This window comes from Vulpes vulpes, chromosome 2 (genome assembly GCF_048418805.1).
Source record: "Vulpes vulpes isolate BD-2025 chromosome 2, VulVul3, whole genome shotgun sequence".
In the NCBI taxonomy this organism is placed as follows: Eukaryota; Metazoa; Chordata; class Mammalia; order Carnivora; family Canidae; genus Vulpes; species Vulpes vulpes.
In genome coordinates, this window is record NC_132781.1 from 27,678,412 (window position 1) to 27,696,596 (window position 18,185).

Consider the following 18,185-nt stretch of genomic DNA (forward strand, 5'->3'; position numbering starts at 1 on the left):
TTCTTCCTGCAATTTAATCTTGCTGCCTCGACATTTCCAAAACTGAGAAAGTTTAGCATCACAGCAAACTTGTATAACTTCCTGTAAAAGTCTCTTACTATTATAAAATTTCCAAGTTGGAAAGGGACCTAGATATTATCTAGTCTAATACCCTTATTCAAAAGGAAAAAACCGGGGCCCAAGCCAATAAAATAATTTCCCCCAAACCACAGTGCTGGTAGCAGCAAAGCTAACACTAACATCAATGTTTCCTAATTTCCATTCCATTAATCTTTTCTGCCATCCACCTGATTTGCTCTTCCCTGTAATTTACAGAAATATGTTCTTGGAACAATATTTAAGATGTCTCAAAATTCTGGGTTTAGGAAGGTTTTTTTTCCTTGTTCTTAACCATGGTTTCCTGTCTGTCATCTGACTTATTAAGCAAAGTAACATTTTGAAAGACTATTTGGTTTTTGCCTAATAGTTCCTGGGGTGGGCCACTGTTGAAAGGATCTTTGAAAGTTTAATCACTAGTCTATATGCTTGTTTACTTCCTCAAGGAATTCAGGTGTACTCCTGGAGACTTATAAAAAAGTTGCACACTACTAAAGGATGTATTATGGTAAAACCATAAACATTTCATACTGTTTTACCCAGTTATCACAATACTGGGATAATTTTAAAGAAATAGTTCAATAGAAATAAATATCTATACCTCTTTGACATTATCCATAGCAACTTCCTTCTAGATATGTCTCCTGAGGCAAGGGAAATAAAAGCAAAAATAAACTATTGGAACTTAATCAAAACAAAAAGCTTCTATGCAGCAAAAGAAATAATTAGCAACACTAAAAGGCGACCTACAGAATTGGAGAAGATATTTGCAAATGACGTATCTGATTAGTGTCCAAAATACATAAAGAACTTATAAAATTCCATACCCAAAATCAAATAATCCAATTAAAAAATGGGCAGAAGGCACGATTACACATTTTTTCCAGGGAAGACATACAGATGGCCAACAGACACATGAAAAGATGCTCAACATCACTAATCATCAAGGAAATACAAATCAAAACCACAGTAAGATACACCAGTCAGAACAACTAAAATAAAAAACACAAGGAACAACAAGTATTGGTGAGGATGTGGAGTTAACATAGCCCTCTTGCACTGTTGGTGGGATTGCAAACTGTTGCAGGCACTCCGGAAAACACTATGAAGTTTTCTCAAAAAGTTAAAAAAAAAAAAAAAGAATCCAGCAAATGCACTACCATTACCCAAGAATACAAAAATACTAATTCAAATGGATGCATGCACCCTGATATTTATAGCAGTATGATCTACAATTACAGAAACAACCCAAGTGTCCACTGGCTGATGAATAGACAAAGAAGGTAAGTGTGTATATACATATACACATATATACAATATATCCAAGAATATATATATTTCATTATATATAATGGAATATTACTTGGCCATCAAAAAGAATGAAATCTTGCCATTTGCAACAATTTGGATAGACCTAGAGAGTACTATGCTCAGCAGAATAAGTCAGTCAGAGAAAGACAAATACCATATGATTTCACTCATATATGAAACTTAGAAAACAAAACAAATGAGTAAAGGGGGGAAAAAAGAGAGAGAAAAGCAAACTAAAAAACAGACTCTTCACTATAAAGAACAAACTGATGGTTACCAGAGGGAAAGTGGGTGGGAGGATGGGTGGAATAGGTGATGGGGATGAAGGAGTACACTTATTGTGATGAGCACCGGGTGTAGTGTGGAAGTGTTGAATCACTATAGTGTACATCTGAAACTAATATCCCGGGATCCCTGGGTGGCGCAGCGGTTTGGCGCCTGCCTTTGGCCCAGGGCGCGATCCTGGAGACCCGGGATCGAATCCCACGTCAGGCTCCCGGTGCATGGAGCCTGCTTCTCCCTCTGCCTGTGTCTCTGCCTCTCTCTCTCACTGCGTGCCTATCATAAATAAATAAAATAAAATTTAAAAAAAAAAAAATTTTGAAACTAATATCCCAGCATATGCTAACTGGAATTTAAATAAGAACTTAAAAAAATAAATATTTACAGACAAAAAAACATATACCCCCAAAAATGGCAAAAGCTAGAAACACAGTTCTCAAAAGTGGGAAAAAGATAAATGTAAATGATGGTATTTTCGATGAATAAATTATATGGAACTATTACAAAGTCATGAACAATAAGGTGGCAGATACCAACTAATAGTTCATCAAACCATTTTCCCTCAACAACTCAACAAGTCTAGCCTACGATTCCCAAGCTCTTCTGCAATAAGAGGTGGTCATGTGACTGAAAGCGATGTGCACAGCTTTCCCGCTTGGTCCATAAAATCTCTCTCATGATCCTACTCCATATGCTTTTTCCCCATCTGCTGGAGAAACACTGGAAGGGACAACACTGGGAGCCCTATTTGGAAGAGAACAGAGCCTCCATCAGCCTTGAGACTTCCAAGTCACTATAAAGACAAGATTCCTTCCCTTTTACTACTCCGTCTTCACCATGCCCTTATATACCTTACACACACACACACACACACACACATGCATACACGTGCACGCACACACACATGCATTGACACCAATGAACAATTAATGTGAGCAGGAAGTAAGCTTCTACTGTGTTAGGCCATCAAGATTTCGCTATCACAAAGTCTGGGATTTCTTGAGCTGACATAACTAGGAAGTAACAGGGAAAAATACTTGATACAGTGTAAAGTTAAAAAAAAAGAAAAAGAATAAAGATTTAAGGCTGAAAAGATGTTGGAACTGCAAACTTTGGCAAATAAAAATCCAGTCTATAAGAAATGTTTGTTTTCCTCAATTTCCTTTGATACTGTGATTGAGCATTAAAATAAACCCACTGACTTCCAGCATCACTCCTGTGTGCAGCGCCCAAACACCCACATATGCAGTCCCCAACTCGCAAGGAGCACTGATCAAGGAGGAGCATTTCACTTGAACAAACCTTCAGCCTGAATGGCAAATGCACAGATACAACTCTTCATTCATTCATTTGTTCAACAGCTCCTGCCTTTAGATAGGATACAAGACTTTACCTGGCTCAGCCAAGCTGCCATTTCAGCAGTCATAATAGGAGAGGGAAAAAATAAAGGGTGCCACCAACTCATGCACTTAAAATGCATAGGAGTCTCATTTAGCCACAACACAGCACTTCAAAGACACAGGTCAAAAAGCCGCCAAGAACTTCTTCACCACAGTGGAAAAACAGGGATGGAGCTTGTTACAGAGACACAAAAAATAATGACTTCCCTACTTTATATTTCGTTTGGCAGGTGTTAGAGCCCCTGGGACTTATTGCTGGTATCATCATGGTGATCCTAAGAGTCAGCCATCCAGTGACACTCCTATTCACACTGGGGCTATCCAACAGGAATGCGTTACTCGCAGATGCCTCACTTTCTGTTAGTATCATTGCCATGTATGTATGGAGAAGATAAAGGTAGGAGCCTTTTTTCTGTAAGCTCCCCTTATTTCTGTCTGTAATTAAATCAACAAGCAAACTAACAACAAACCATCCAACTGAGCATTTCCCCACAGCTGTAGAGAAGACCTAGAAGATTATAGGCAGAATGCACAGCCGGGAAGAGCAAATTTCTAATATCCCTTCAATTTCTAGGGCCTAGAGTCTCCCCACTGGTATGAACTACTGGGCAACACCACAGTTCTGTTGCAGAAGGCCAGAGGGAGAAGTCAAATTCTCTGACACAAGATTGAAAATACCTTAAGAATCAGAGTCCAGAAAAGCGTGGGTGGGCTTTTTTGCTAAAGCACTCTGGAGCAATGCTATGGGACAGGGAGCTTTCTCAAGTGCCAGCTTCTCAAGCTGGAATCCAACAACAAGAAAGTGCCATATCCTAAGTGATGTCCTTTAATAGGAACGAGATGACATGGAAAAGGAACAACAATGCATCCCCTTATCCTCAGTCGTCCTGGTTCAAGTCTCACAGTGTGGAATCACAGAACACAAAGAAGCCAAAATACATTTTTTTTCAAAATACATTTTAAACAACTCCAAGTGCCTCAACTAACACTGAGCTTGTCAAATGCAGATATGAGTTGAGTCTGAGAAGGAAATAGAAAGCTATCGAATATGTTGCTCCCGGGAAAGTTCCAGTTCTCTCTGACTCTGCATGCTCAAAGAACTCCATGGGGTAGAAGTTAAAGGGCAGCTAACAGATCTTCTTCCTTGCCCTCCCTCCTGGCCTCAAATCTTGTCTTCCATTCTCCCATGAAAGCCATTCTAAACCACTTCTTGTTATTCATTTCTGTATTAATTCAGTCATTCATTATTGAGTATGTACTAAATGAAAGGCACTGGTTAGAGCAATGGGGAAAAAACCCACAATATTTATGTGTCACCTACTATACTATACATTCTACAAGGACAAAGATCGTGGCTGCTTTACTCACTACAGTTGCCTGGTCCAGCACCTCCCTCAAAGGAGGCATTCATTAGCATTTGATGAAGAAATGACCTGGCGTGGTAAACACTAGGGGTAGGGGGCAGGGCCCTCCCACAGATATATCACTTTAGATATTCATTTCAAGAATCCTGTGGGAGTATTTATTATTATCCCAACCTCACGGAGGAAGAATGGCCTCTTTCACTCAGTAAGTGCTGCCATCAAAATTGTTTTCTTTGAGGGTGACAGGTAGCTGTGTGTGGTAGGAAGAGGGGCCAGCGGAAGGGGAATATGTTGACTCATATCCTTCAGTAAATGTGTTTATTCCAATGCTGGCATTGCTGCCAAATGTGTTGTGAGACCAGCAGGACTTGGCTCTGGAAAACTCACCAGAAAGTCACAGGCTTCATTTCCTATTGCCAGCCCCTTCAGCCACTGGCCATGAAGTATTGGACAAAGTTAAAGATTAATTCTGCATTTGCTGTGACAAAGGTCACACCTCTCCCAGATGAGGAGGAAAAGGCATTTGTAGGCTGTCTCCTTCACAGCCACTGACAATCCCTCTGCCGCCATCCTGATGGTACCTTCATGCAAATGTAATCAAACCCAAACACTGGCTCTCCCATTACCACACTAATCTCGTTAATAAACAGCAGTTACGGTTTTGTTGTCAATGTACTCTCTGACCATCTCTTACCACTCACAGTTCCCCACCCCAATCCCTGATTGATGTAAACCCTCTCAAGTTTTGTTTAGGGTTCCATGAGACAAAAACTGAAAAAAGTTATAGGAAAGACTCAATTATCAAAGAGAAGAAGAAAATTGGCATACTGCAAACTCCAGGGTCAGTCCGTAGGGTTCTGTCTTTTTCCTAGTGTTTAAAAAATGGGGACTAAGTAAGGGGATAAATCCTGTAATGCATATCTGGATTAGTTCAAAAGTTTCTGGGAAGCCACCTGGAACTAGAGGTAACACTGGAAAAGAACCAGTGATCTGGGCCAAAAGAAGCATAGCTGGACCTGAGCCCAAAACTTTAACCCTGACTCATCTGCTTCCAATAAAGTGAAAGACGTAGCAAGAGCTACTTCTTGGGCCTTTAAAGGCCTTCCCTGAACAGAGAGGTGCAAGGGTGGTTTTTATCAACAATGTATGTATGCAATATGTTACTGTTGTTAGAATCTTATCTCCCCAACCTCCTCGATCTCAATCTAATCCATCACACCCCACTCTCTAGGGGTTGCCATACTGACCTCTTGACAGCCTCCTGAATTCATGTTTGTCTTATCTAGTGGTCCTGTCTTTGCAAAAGTTCTTTCTTGTGATCACGGCCCCCACACTCCACCCCCAACCCTGTCATGCTTCTCCTGGTCAATCAGCAAAAATCCTCCCCCTCTCAAGACTCAGCCCAGGCATCTTATAACTCTATGTTCCTCCCTCCCTCCCATCTCTGGAATGAATAAGACGTCCCTTCTCAATACTTATAGGATTCTGCTGTCACTACTAATATTTTTCAAATTAGTCTCTTACTAGATTGTGAATTGCTGGAGGGAAAGGTCCATGTCTGACTCATTCCTGTTGGATCCCCATGACCTTAGTATAGTGCACCCTCCATACATCCTGAATGATTAAGTGGACAAAGGAAGACATTTTATTTTAGGTCTCTACACTTGATCTATTGTAACTGGACCTTCGAGAGGATAAAATGGGTATATAATTTAGTGGGCCATGAGTACACTCTCCCAAGTGAACGTGGAGTCTATTGGAAAGACGAGTGCAGAGTAGAATAAGGTAAAACTGCTGTAACATGCTTTGCAGTGCTTCAAGCATCTGCTGCATGTCAACTAGGACATCTATTACTTGGTGCACAATCTTCATGGCACAAAAGCATGCATAGATGATTCATCTCTGTTAGCCTTTGTCTAATGTTAAAGACATTACTATTAATGTTATGGTCGTTATTCAAGTACAAAATTGGAGACATTTGCATTTGCTTCACATGAAAATACCAAATCTCAAAGATTAGGGTAAATCAGGTCCATAACAGATAGGACAACTGACTTTTTTTTTTTTTTTTCAAGGTCTGTCACTCAGAATGTTCCATAATGGCCTAATTAATCTATTAGACCAGTATTTTTAAAATGGGTTTTGTGAGCAAGAATAAAGGCTGACAAGAAGACAAGGAACTGGTTTTCTAAATTATTGCTTATTGCATTCAGAGTTTTAAAAGAATTCCACATAAACCTTTTTTAATGTCATTTTCCTAACCTTCACCTTAGCTCCTCATATCATAACTAAAAGATAAAGTCTAAACTTCTGTTCCTAGCTAACAAAACCCTCCACACTGGCCCCAGATTATTCTTCCAGTCCTGTCTCCAGTCATTTATTCCAGCCCAGCCACTCCATATCCACTCCATATGTCCAATCATCCAACTTCTGATCCTTGATTTTTTTTCATTCCTTGTCTATCAACCTACTATTCTTGCTTCATGGTATGTCTTTTTTTTTTTTTTATGTTCTTTTGAAACCTCAGGTATTCCTCCAACCTTGTTCAAATGCCTTTTCCTCTATGAATCCCTTCTCTTCCCCACTTGTATCCACTTCTATCCCCTGACATGTACCATCTTAGAAAAACCAAGGACCAGGTGTTCATTTTTGTGATTCCTATGCCTGATACATAGTTAGCTGGCAATACTATTTTGTTGAACCCTAAAGAAATGACTGAATTATTTATTGGAATTTATAAGAACAGGTCTGAAGTGTCAATAAGGAAAGTTACTGATGACAATGATGGTGATGATTTTATGAGAGTAGCTCTCATTCACTGAGTTGACTACTACTACATGTCAGGTGCCATGGGGGCATCTTATGTATATTTTCTCCAATCCTCACTTTGCAGATTTTATAGAGGCATAGGGAAGTTAAAGAACTTGTCTAAGGGGGTGCCTGGGTGGCTCAGTGGTTGAGCTTCTGCCTTTGGCTCAGGTCATGATCCCTGGGTCCTGGAATTGAGTCCCACATGGGGCTCCCCACAGGGAGCCTGCTTCTCCCTCTGCCTATGTCTCTGCCTCTCTCTGTGTCTCTCATGAATAAATAAATAAAATCTTTTTTTTAATAAATAAAACCTTTAAAAAAATAACTCCTCTAAGACCCCACAGAGGGAGAAAATGCCCAAGGGAGGGATATTATGTACAGGCCTATCTTGATTCCAAAGCCCATGCTCACTCTCATATGATATGTTCGATTTGACCCATGGTAAATGTATTCCAGGTATCATGTTAGCATTTTACAGATGCTCCTTACAATTACCCTGTAGGATCAACACCCTTAGGAAGTAAGTATCATCTCCATTTTACAGATGAGAAAGTTGAAGTGTCCCCCAAAACCCAACCATCTACAATCCCAGTAGCCTACAAACTATGCAAAGTACCGCAGTAGCTAGAAACTTGCAACACAAATTTAAAACCCAAATAAATATTAGGATTTCAAACAAGTTCAATCCATTGAACGCATGCAAAGATCCACAAAAAAAAAAAATTAAAATCACCGTAAAATTAAATACCTGAAGACACTCCATACTCTCAACTCAACAGCTCCTAACGTGGAGTCATCCCAACTTGCCAGTGTCATAAAGTGAACCTTTTATTCCAATTGGGACTGTCTTCCCTGTATGTCACTGATTCCTATCCCTCTTCTTTGGATGATGTAGTCCTTCTATCTCTTCTCTCCAAAACCCCAACATCTATCCAATATCCTCCTTTTCCTTCACATCTGGACTTCTCTTCTGTAGCATGTATGTCATTTACAAAACAATAAGGCATTTTTCTTGTTTCATATCACTATACCTATTGTGTATTACAACTTTGCTGTCATATCTTAACTATTAAGCATTATTCATACTATTTTACCTCACTCTACATTATTTGTATCTCAACTTTGAGTTTGTAACTATACCTTAAGCATGGATCATTCCATAATGTAGTAAAGACACAAATACTCTACATTTGCACCAAGAACATTCAGGATCTCCCTCTGTAGTTTCCCTCAGCAATTCACTGAAATGGGCAAAGACATTACCGTTTTTATTTTACAGATGAGGAAACTAAGATTCTAAGAGGCTAAAGGAATCACCCAAAGAGGTAATTAAGCAAGTAGTTTGACTGCAGGGTGGGTCTTCTAACTTCCATATTCCTTCTACAAAGGCTTGCCACCATACATATTTATGATGCCTGGATCTCTTCCTGACCTAAATCCTAGGTCCAAATATGTAATGCTTAATCAAGGTGAAAAGTTGAGGTATTAGGGACTGATGTAGGTCTAGGATGGAAATCAAACTTCCCCTCCACCCTGAGAAAACTGACATCTCCACATTGACATCTCTCTTTATTCCAGGGATTTTATATTACTCAGATGGACGAAAAAATCCCATCTATGATGACGGTATCTGTCAGTGACTGGGCTATATGACATCGCATGGCAAACTGCATTTAAAGAAAGCACACCACCAATGAGATCATCAGATAAGTAGTCTTTGCTGGGATGAGGGCTCTTTTTTTATTCAAAGGAATGTTCTCCTTCAAGTCCTATTGACAGTATATGTAGTTTGCCATCTTGGAAGCACTTTAAAGCTGGGTTAATACAGAGTTTACAAGCAGAAAGAAGAACATTGTGTTGCTCCCCAAGGTAATAAGTACTATGTTGTTCCCAGGTGATTTATTAAACTTTCCAAGCCTCACCTCAGTACTGGGCTCACAGAGATAAAGTGGGTTTTACTCATAATACTCACCAAAGCCCAATGCTACCAGTCTCATTTATATGAGAAGGAAAATTAAGAGACAGTTCAAAGTTGTTAAGCCAAGGCCTCCTTGAAAGTAGGATCCATGCTCAATGTTATAAAATGTGCTTGCTCATGATTTTTTGTTTTGCTTTTAAACAAGTTGAAAGTGAAGATGGTAAAGGCTGTTCTTTTATGGCTTCACAAACCTGTGAAATGCCTGATTTGTAGGGGAAAAATTATATAAATGCAAGCTTCCTATGCCTCAGATATTGTGCGAAGTGAAAAACAAAACACGTTATCTCATTTAATCCATGTAACAAAAGTATGAGGTATGTGCTATTATCCCCTTTCTATGTGTAAAGACACCGAAGTGAAACCATTTTAATTTTCCAATTAGGAAAACAATGTATGAAATATTCCTTGCTTATAGGGATTGCTGATCATAATATGCTGGTGGCAAACCTGGGCAATAGTCTCAGCTGTTTGATGGATAGTCATACACAACTCAAATGCTACCTTATTTCTAGTACTGAACTGTAATCACCCTAAACTTCCACTTCCAAACTAAGACTCTCATCTATTTAACATAACTCATTCGTTCAATCCGGAGACATCACTAAAAAAAATACTGAATAAAAACATTCAAAAGAAATCTTGAGCCAAAAGGAAATGATATATTGAATTCTGACTCAGTTAGACCTGGATGTGAATCCTGCATGCTGAAGCACTGTGGGCTTTGGCTGCCTCAGCTTTAAAGTATCCTACAGACTCTAAGAAGAGATGAATTAAAATATGTGCAATGTTATATAATATATATGAAAGCAACATATAATTTTAATTGCTATTGCTCTTATTATTATGAATAAAGTAACAAAGAAGCGAAGTGACATAGAGGCAAATAGGATGTGTTGTGGAAATTAAATCAGACAGCTGTCTTTGGACCAGGAAATTCTCTCCTGGCACAGCTAAGCATTCAGTCTCGCTGATCTGAGCTGCTTTTGTAAGAATGGAATGGTGCTCTAGCTAGCACAGGGAAAAATCATCCTGGTTTTCCCTCTCTCTCTCTCTCTCTCTCTCTCTCTCCCCCTCCCTCCCTCCCTCTCTCTCTCCCTCCCTCTCGCTCTCCTTCTCTCCTCTTCACAGATCTTGGCTGCCTTACACTTTCGGCAAAATGACATCTGAATCTGATGTGGAACAGAAGAACTCCCAGATCATGGCATTCCCTCTTAAACCTAGCTGTGCTGTCCTTAAGTAGCCAAAATGGATACGATCTCGCAAATGGAAGGCACACATGCTACATCCCCAACAGTTAAGTGTGGTCAAGCTGACCCCCAGTCCTATATGCTGACAGCTTCATCACAACCAAAGGATTAGTTCAGAGCCATCAAACATACCAAGGCCAGGGCTCTGTATTTTAAGAAATATATCCACACAGACCCAAGGAGAAAAAGCTTTGGATACACTTAATTTGCAGCATGGGGAGGGGTAAGGGTAGGAATCCTTGATTAACAAAACACTAAGCCACAAAGCACCAGAGCATTCCTGAAAGCCTATGCTACCAAGTGAAATTCAGTCACTAGAGGCCAGATCTACCGCCAAAATTTTCCTTCTGCAAAATGTTTACACTGCAGACTTTTGCTGACCTTTTCCAGTAATGAAGTCAACCCTTCCAATGCATCAATCACTGATGCCTGGTAACTCAGGAAGAATTAGTACCCATTTACCAGGGAGGGTAATTCATCCCAAGATGGAAGAGAGGTGCTTTGTTTTTTAATTTTTTTTAATTTAAGATTTAGTAGGTTCTATGATCACAGGGTTATGTTCCTTTTGGTAAAGCTCAGTTGTGAGTAAATTAAAACTGCAAATCACAGAAACAGAAATGAAAGACCCACTAAACTCTCCCTGAGCCACAATTATTCAACCTTAGTGCACTGCATAACTACACCTCTTAAGGCTGCTTGATGGGGAAAAAAGTCCCCCAAATTGTGGCAACTATGAATCGCAGTTATATTACTAATCAGAATTAATACATGGATATCACTGAATGAGTAGTTGTTTTAGGAGGGTGGCCACCTTGGCCCTGGACAAAGAACAGCCTTTGAAAATTAAGTTTATGGATGTGTAAATGCAGAGTACATAATGTTGCAACTCTGCCTAAATGTTTTCATAAAGTGCAAATTAATGCAGAGCCTAACTAGGCATTTGGAACGCTAACCTAGTTTTCTGTGTTTAGCTAATAGCTAGCAATTTTGCTTACACTTTTATCCTCTCATTACATGGCAATGATGATTATTTAGTAAATACATGTGAAAGGCCACATACTCTACAGCACCTCTTCTGGGTTAGAAATAACCCCCTCCTAAGACTTATGTTTATATAGTTTAGTTACTGATACACCAAATCAAGTATAGCTGGGATAAGGAGACCACTGCCTCTTTTGGAGACTAAGAACAGACTCATTCTCACATGGTTCCCCTGTGATGACCTGGCCACAGGCAGGAGAGGGACTGGGGACAAGGAAATTGGGCCAGGGTGTCCAGAGCTTCAATGAATGTTAACCCTTTGTTAATCTTGAAGGGACTTAGCTGGCTTGTCTGCTTTGCCAATTATTTATGATGGTGGAGAGAGATAGGGGAGGGCTATTTTCTAACTAGTGAAATATTATGAAACAAGAGATAGTTTGGGACGCCTGGGTGGCTCAGCGGTTGAGCGCCTGCCTTCGACCCACGGTGCGATTCTGGAGTCCCGGGATGGAGCCCCACATCGGGCCCCCTGCATAGAGCCTGCTTCTCTCTCTGCTGTGTCTCCGCCTCTCTCTCTCTCTCTCTGTGCCTCTCATGAATAAATAAAATCTTAAAAAAAAAAAAGAGAGAGAGAGTTTGAAACAGACACAGAGAAGAGAAATATGTAAAATGTGCTCCTGTAGGATACTATCCAGCCACTCCTACTAGACATATGATTGATAGCAACCATTATAAGTCACCTGAAAATTTTTCTTCTCAGATGCAGGATAGGGTAAAATAGGTCCCACTAGAAGATTTGGGGGTGGTCCTAAGGTACTTTTTATTGTCTCTCAAGTATACAATGTACCTCTGAAATATTTCCAAGGCAAAATTCTTAGCTGGGTGGCCAAGTCCCAAACAGAATGATTTTGAATACACGATTCCCCGTTCCTGCCCTAAGAGGACAAAGTTGAAACTGAACAGTGGTATTTGGAAGTAGGTCCAGGGTCAGCATAGACAAGGATTTTTAACATCCAGAACCCTCTCGGGCTTTGGGGGTAGGAACTGGCCCAGCTGAAGGAGGAGGCAGGAAACAGGGCCCTTCACCCCAATGCTGCTGCTCCTCTGTGCCTACTCACAGGGGCAAGGTTCCTGTTCTCTTCTGCTGACTTCCTGGGAAGTTGGCTGCGACCCAAATTCTGCAGAGGGAATGCAGGCACAGGGGACCACTGCAAATGGGTCCTACCCTGGGCACCTTAATGGCAGGTATGAGGGGAAACCGGTAAGACACGGTCTGTGGGAGGAGCCACTGCACTGAACCTGGAAATACTGCTGATCCTGGGGCTTTTTCTCATGGCTCCCCCTGCACCAACAAACACACTGCCTGGACATCAGACACCCCTGCAACACGCAGACACAGGCACAGGCAGACACAAGCCCTACCCCATCCACCAAGTAGCTCCTGAAACCACAGACCGGCGCAAGTAGCCTGGGGTCAGTGAGTCTGAGCTAGCACCTCTTTGCCTCTGGGAAGAAGAAAGGCTACAACCTAGGGTGCTATTTATGATTTGTGTTGTTGCAGGCCGGTTTTGCCTTTACTTGCTGCGGAGCAGGGCGTGCTAGCATGTTTCAGACCATAAAGACCAGTCCTGATGTGCTTGGGCAAGGCCGGGGAGGATCTCCACGTCCCTTTGGTCCCTGCTGGGGGCACTCTCTAGTCCCGCATCCTCCCGCAGTCTCTTGAAAGCGCCCAGATAGCAGGGCAGGGCTCTGCGTCCATCTTGCCAGCCAGGAACCGCGGAGTTTGGGAACTTTGAAAGCCAGGGGGTGGGGGTGGGGGTGGGGGTGGGGGTTGGCCAAGGCTCAGATTTCCCGGCCAGAGTTCTCAGCCAGGTAAGCAGTTGAAAATTAACACCCATCTGCCTCTTCTTTCTTATCCCTGCCCCTTCAATGTTCCAGGACTCCATACAGACACTAACCACAACACAGACACACAGACACACAGACACACAGACACACAGGAGCGCGCACACACACACACACGCGCACACACACGCACACCCTCGGGCTTAGGCTTTTAGTTCTGAAGGCAGCAAACCCAAAGAGCTGCGAGGGTCTCTGCCACCAGCCCCTTCCCCTCCCGCCCCGCCAGGCTACTTGACAGTCTACACACAATAAAACCCCACACATCCCAAACAGCACAACGGAACCCAAGCCCGCCGGTGACTCCAGCGCGTCCCATACCTGATATGCAGACGATGAAATTGGCTTGAAGAAGAAAAAGCACCTCCCAGACTATTTCCATCCTCTGATTCTCATTCCAAGTGCATCACTCGACGGGAAAACAGGGGGGGAAGGGGAGGGCCCGACACGGCACACACACATACAAACGCGCACACGCTTGGAGCGAGCGCACACTCGCACCCCCGCCCGGCAGCCGGCCAGGGACAGTCACCCCCAAGATCAATATCGCAGTTTGAACTGTTCCGGCAAGTCTCCCCTCGGGCTCGACGGACGTGCGCCCCAGGTGTGCTGACACATGTCCGGTGCCTCGCTGCCCCGGAGGTCTCCGCGGTCGCCGGTCCCTGCTCCTCTCCCGAGGGGCGGAAACGGCACCGGCAGCGGCGGCGGCGGCAGCCACCTGAAGCCACCAGCGCCGGGCTCTTCCTGCAGAAACGAGACCCCGAGCCGCCTGGCGCCCCAAGACGACATAGACGACAGCCCCCCGCCGGGCCGCGCCGCACAGGTCCGGGCCCCCGGCGCTCGCAGCTCGCTCGCTCGCTACGCCCAGGCAGTCGGCGGCAAGTTGCCCTCGAAGTCCGCCCCCCTCACCGGGGCATGGTCGCAGGCTGGCTGCCGCGCTCCGGGGCCGCTCTCCTCCTGCTGCCGGGGCGCGGGGGGGGAGACGACACCGCAGACAGGGGGACAGAAAGAGAGAGGCAGGAATTATTGCCCGAAACCGCCGGCAGCCTCCGCGCCCCTCCCTGCTCCCCAAGTCCGCGCGCCGCCCGCCGCCTGCGAGCCCCGCTCGGGAGGCGCGTGCAGGGCGCCGAGCGCCCGAGGCGGGGGCCGGGGACCCGGGCGCGGCGGGGGCCCGCGGGCTCCCCACGTCGCGCGCGCGCCTCCCGGTCCTCCGCTATTTTCCTGGGCTCCCCGGAACCCCCCGCTGCCTCGCTTCCATCGCCCGCAACTAGCGCCAACGCCGCCGCCGCCGCCGCGATTTTCCGCAATGCAACTGCAGGGGTCGTTATTTCCTCGCCTACGGAGCCCGACGCTGCCCGATTCGGAGGGGAGGGGGGGGGAGGAGGGCAGGTGGGGGCGGGGGCGGGGGCGGGGGCGGCCCGGCCAGGTGAGCGTCCCCCCCCCCCCCAGCCGCCGCCGCCGCCGCCAGCCCCCGCGGCAGCCCCGCCGCCCGGCGCCCGGGGGCGGAGGCAGGAGGCCGGGCCGGGGAGCCGAGGCTGAGCGCGGCCAGAAGGGGGAGGCGAGCGCTGGGCGTCGGAGCTGCGGCCAGCCTGGGGCGCCTGGGCCCCGGCCGCTCGGTCGCCCCCCGGGATTGGGGAGTTTCTCATCTCCTCGGAAAGAACTTCGCGCCAGCCGCTCGGGCGCGGGGAACCGGGGAACCGGGGGGGGGGGGGGCCAGCCGGGGCGCTGTGCCGCGCTCTCCCGCTGCTGCGGAATAGTGGGGATTTTTTTTTTTTTTTTGCATAATTCATTCCCTGCCCTCTCCCTGTCGTCCCCCTCCTGCCCCCCTCCTCCTCCCCCCTTCCTCTCCGGCGCCCGCACACTACTTACCCCAGAGTTCTCCTCTCTGCGCGCTCCGAGACCCGGTGCGACTCTCGCCCGCGAGTCCCTCACCTCCCTCCTCCCCGAAGGGGGGAAAACCGTCTTTCCAAGTCCGGGTGCGAGCAGTGGCCGCCGCCAACTGCGCCCCTGCTCAGCTCCGGGCGGGTCCGAGACTACTGGAAACCCGGACTTTCGGGGAGCGGGCGTCCCTTCTTTTCGGTCTTTTATTCTGTGTTTCTTTCGGGGAAGCTCAAGTGCTTTGGAGGCTTTTGCTGGGCTCCAGAATACTCTCTGCCAGCGACACTCAGCAGCTTCCACGGAAGGAGATTCCCCCACCGGCTCCGCGCGCGCGCGCGCACACGCCCAGCGCGCGGCTCTCCGAGGCCCCGGGGGAAGGTGGGGGCGGCGTGAGCACCACCCACCGCGGCGGCAGAGGCCCAGGCCCAGGCCGGAGGCCGCGGGCGCGCAGAGCCGCTCGCCGCGACCCGGGCAAGGGCGCGCGCGCGGGCAGCCGCTTGGAATGCAGATGCGGGAAACTGGGAGGAAACCTTGCGCTCGGGACCGTTCGCCCGAGAAGAGGGCTGGGAGCAAGAGAAGGAAAGAAGAACCGCGGCAACATTTGCATTGCCTCTGTCGCCGCCGCCGCGCCTCGAGAGATCCCCAGACCTACCTCTTTGCGAGTGCTGAAGGAGAGGAGGGTAAGGGAGGGGAATCCCTGGAAAGATCTCGGGTTTCTCGGCGCGCTTGTCCGGGTTGCCGACTGTGACGTTTGGAGATTTTGCACAAGCGCGGATGGACACACATAATAACAAATACAAACACACACGAAAGCCGCAGGGGAATTTTTTTTTTTTTTACACTTTTTTTATTTCTGGTGTCTCGAATCCATTTCAGTGTGAGTCTCGGTCCAATGAACGCAGGAAGGCTAGATAAGTGGAGAGGGAAGAGGAAAGAGGGTACCACCGTTCATGCGCACAGAGTCCATTTAGTGAGGCTGCCAGGCTGCGTGGCATCTGCTGGGGCAGGGCTTGGAGCCAAAAGGAGTAACGCTGCGGCGCACCCAGGCTTCTTGAACTGACTCCAGCTGCCCGGGAGTCTGGCGGGTCTTTTTTGCAGAGTGGCGGGAGAGGGGGTGGAGGTGGGAGGAAGCCAAGCCCAACAGCCTGAGCGTCTTGGGTTGGGCAGACTTGGGGAGCTGTGTTGTCCTGACGCCTCTGGGGATTGAGAAGGAGAAGCACCGGCGGACTTGCTTTAACAAGGAGGTGTGGCCAAGGGATCTGGTCTCCGCAGACGGCCAAGGACTCCAGGTGGTCAGCGCCTTAAGAGATCTGGGCCCAGAGGAAGAAAGTCCCAAGACTCTGACGCGGGGAGCTTTTGAGGCTCTCTCCGCAGGCGAGTCCTTGAGACCTCAGAACATTTAAAGAATCTAAGGGAGTGAGCATTAGCCCCTTTGGGAAATATACGCGTGACGTTTGTCACCGCGCCTTGAAAGTAGACCGCGCGAAAGGGATTTTTGAAGGGAAAGAAAAGAAAAAGAAAAAGCAGTTTGCTTCAGATGAAGAAATCCCACCCTAGCCAGGGTTTGGAAACATGAACAGTGATCGACCTTCTGCACTTGGGAGTGGAATTTGCTGCCAGCAGGAGAGCTGTCTCTGGAAGCAAGAAGCAGGGTGCCTGGATTTTTATACCAAGACCCATTTATTTATTAATGAATTATGCATACATTAAGCGAGTACCTTATATGTCGAAGCTATGTGGCAAGATGCTGGAGTTTTGTCATTGAAAAATCCATAATCCATTCTTTCAGAATGCTCACAGATCATATTTTCTGCTACATTTTGCCTTAAAAGCCAATGCCAGTAAGATGATACTTACTTAATTTTCCCCTTTTCAACTTGGGCACTGACCTTTTGCACTCTCAAGGAATATTTAATCTATGCTCTGCCACCAGGTCCTTTCAGGAAAAAAAAAATCAATTCATATGATAGTATTTAAGTAAAAACAGTGGCCTGCATTGATTTTTGCTACATGTCATGCATTGCCAAATCTCTTATGTGAATTATCTTTACATCTATATGAGTGAAATCTCATTATTGCTTCCATTTTACAGATGATGGAAACAGAGCCCCAGACTAGTTATTTGCCCAAGGTGTCACGGTCACTAGTTGGTAGTGTAGAGATCAGAGCCAGGCATTTCACACCCAGAGGACATGCCACTCCATCTCCCTTCCTGCTCTGCAAAATGAAAAGTATCATCTTGGGGAGGTTATTTTGTTTTGAGGTAAAGCAGAAGTCCACATGTGGCACAGCTAGAAGTTAAACAAAGGCAGGGTGGAATGTAATGGTATCTTGTGCAGTTTAGAGCTTAACTGCTGTTGAACTGAGAGAAAGACAAGATAAGGGAATCAGGGGTAAGTAATCAAAGACAGTTCTAATGAAAGAATCTGAAAGCCTGCTAATTGCCAATTCTGTTTTTGATGCTTGGAAGGCAGCACTGCACACAACGGTTCCTCAATACTTAGTTTCAATATTCTCATTTTCTAGAAGAAAAAAAAGAAACATTTTCTTGACTCATTGCTAGGCTTAACCTGTATGTTTTTAAAGAAAAGCTCCATGTTAACCCAGAAGATAACTCAGAAAAAGCATGTGCTAAGTAGGAACCTTCTGTCTTCACTCTTTATTGAAGTATTTAGTTTTTTTAGTCAGTAAAAGAAATGAAAACATAACTGTGTAGCTGGAAAATACTAATGCATAAATTTTTTTTCATATTTTAATGAGCTTGTACCCATATCTTGATAACAACAGAGAATCTCTCTCCCCAATATCTGCCTTCATCTTTTGTCTCTGTCCTACCCAACATCTCTCCCCTACAAATTCAGTGCAAGTATGCTGCATGTATAATAGAAAGTCTTTGCTGAGCCCAACTGTGGGGGCCAATTCCAGCTTCCCATAGAAA

General features: G+C 45.4%; 1 protein-coding gene across 4 annotated transcripts in view; it reads right to left on the bottom strand.

Moving 5' to 3' along the window:
- The window catches only part of CA10 (carbonic anhydrase 10), a 476,846-nt gene extending 460,817 nt beyond the window's left edge, over positions 1 to 16,029 (bottom strand). Inside the window, exons 1-2 of one of the 4 annotated variants that reach the window (XM_072747501.1) lie at positions 15,900 to 16,029; positions 13,691 to 14,329 (exon numbers count right to left, since the gene is read on the bottom strand). In XM_072747501.1, the coding sequence (XP_072603602.1) occupies positions 13,691 to 13,751 (61 nt within the window). In that variant the 5' untranslated portion in view covers positions 13,752 to 14,329; positions 15,900 to 16,029. Of the gene's footprint in view, positions 1 to 13,690; positions 14,330 to 15,238 lie in introns of all 4 variants that reach the window. The other 3 variants (XM_072747502.1, XM_072747500.1, XM_072747499.1) reach the window with 3 other exon arrangements.
- Positions 16,030 to 18,185: the final 2,156 nt, after the last annotated feature.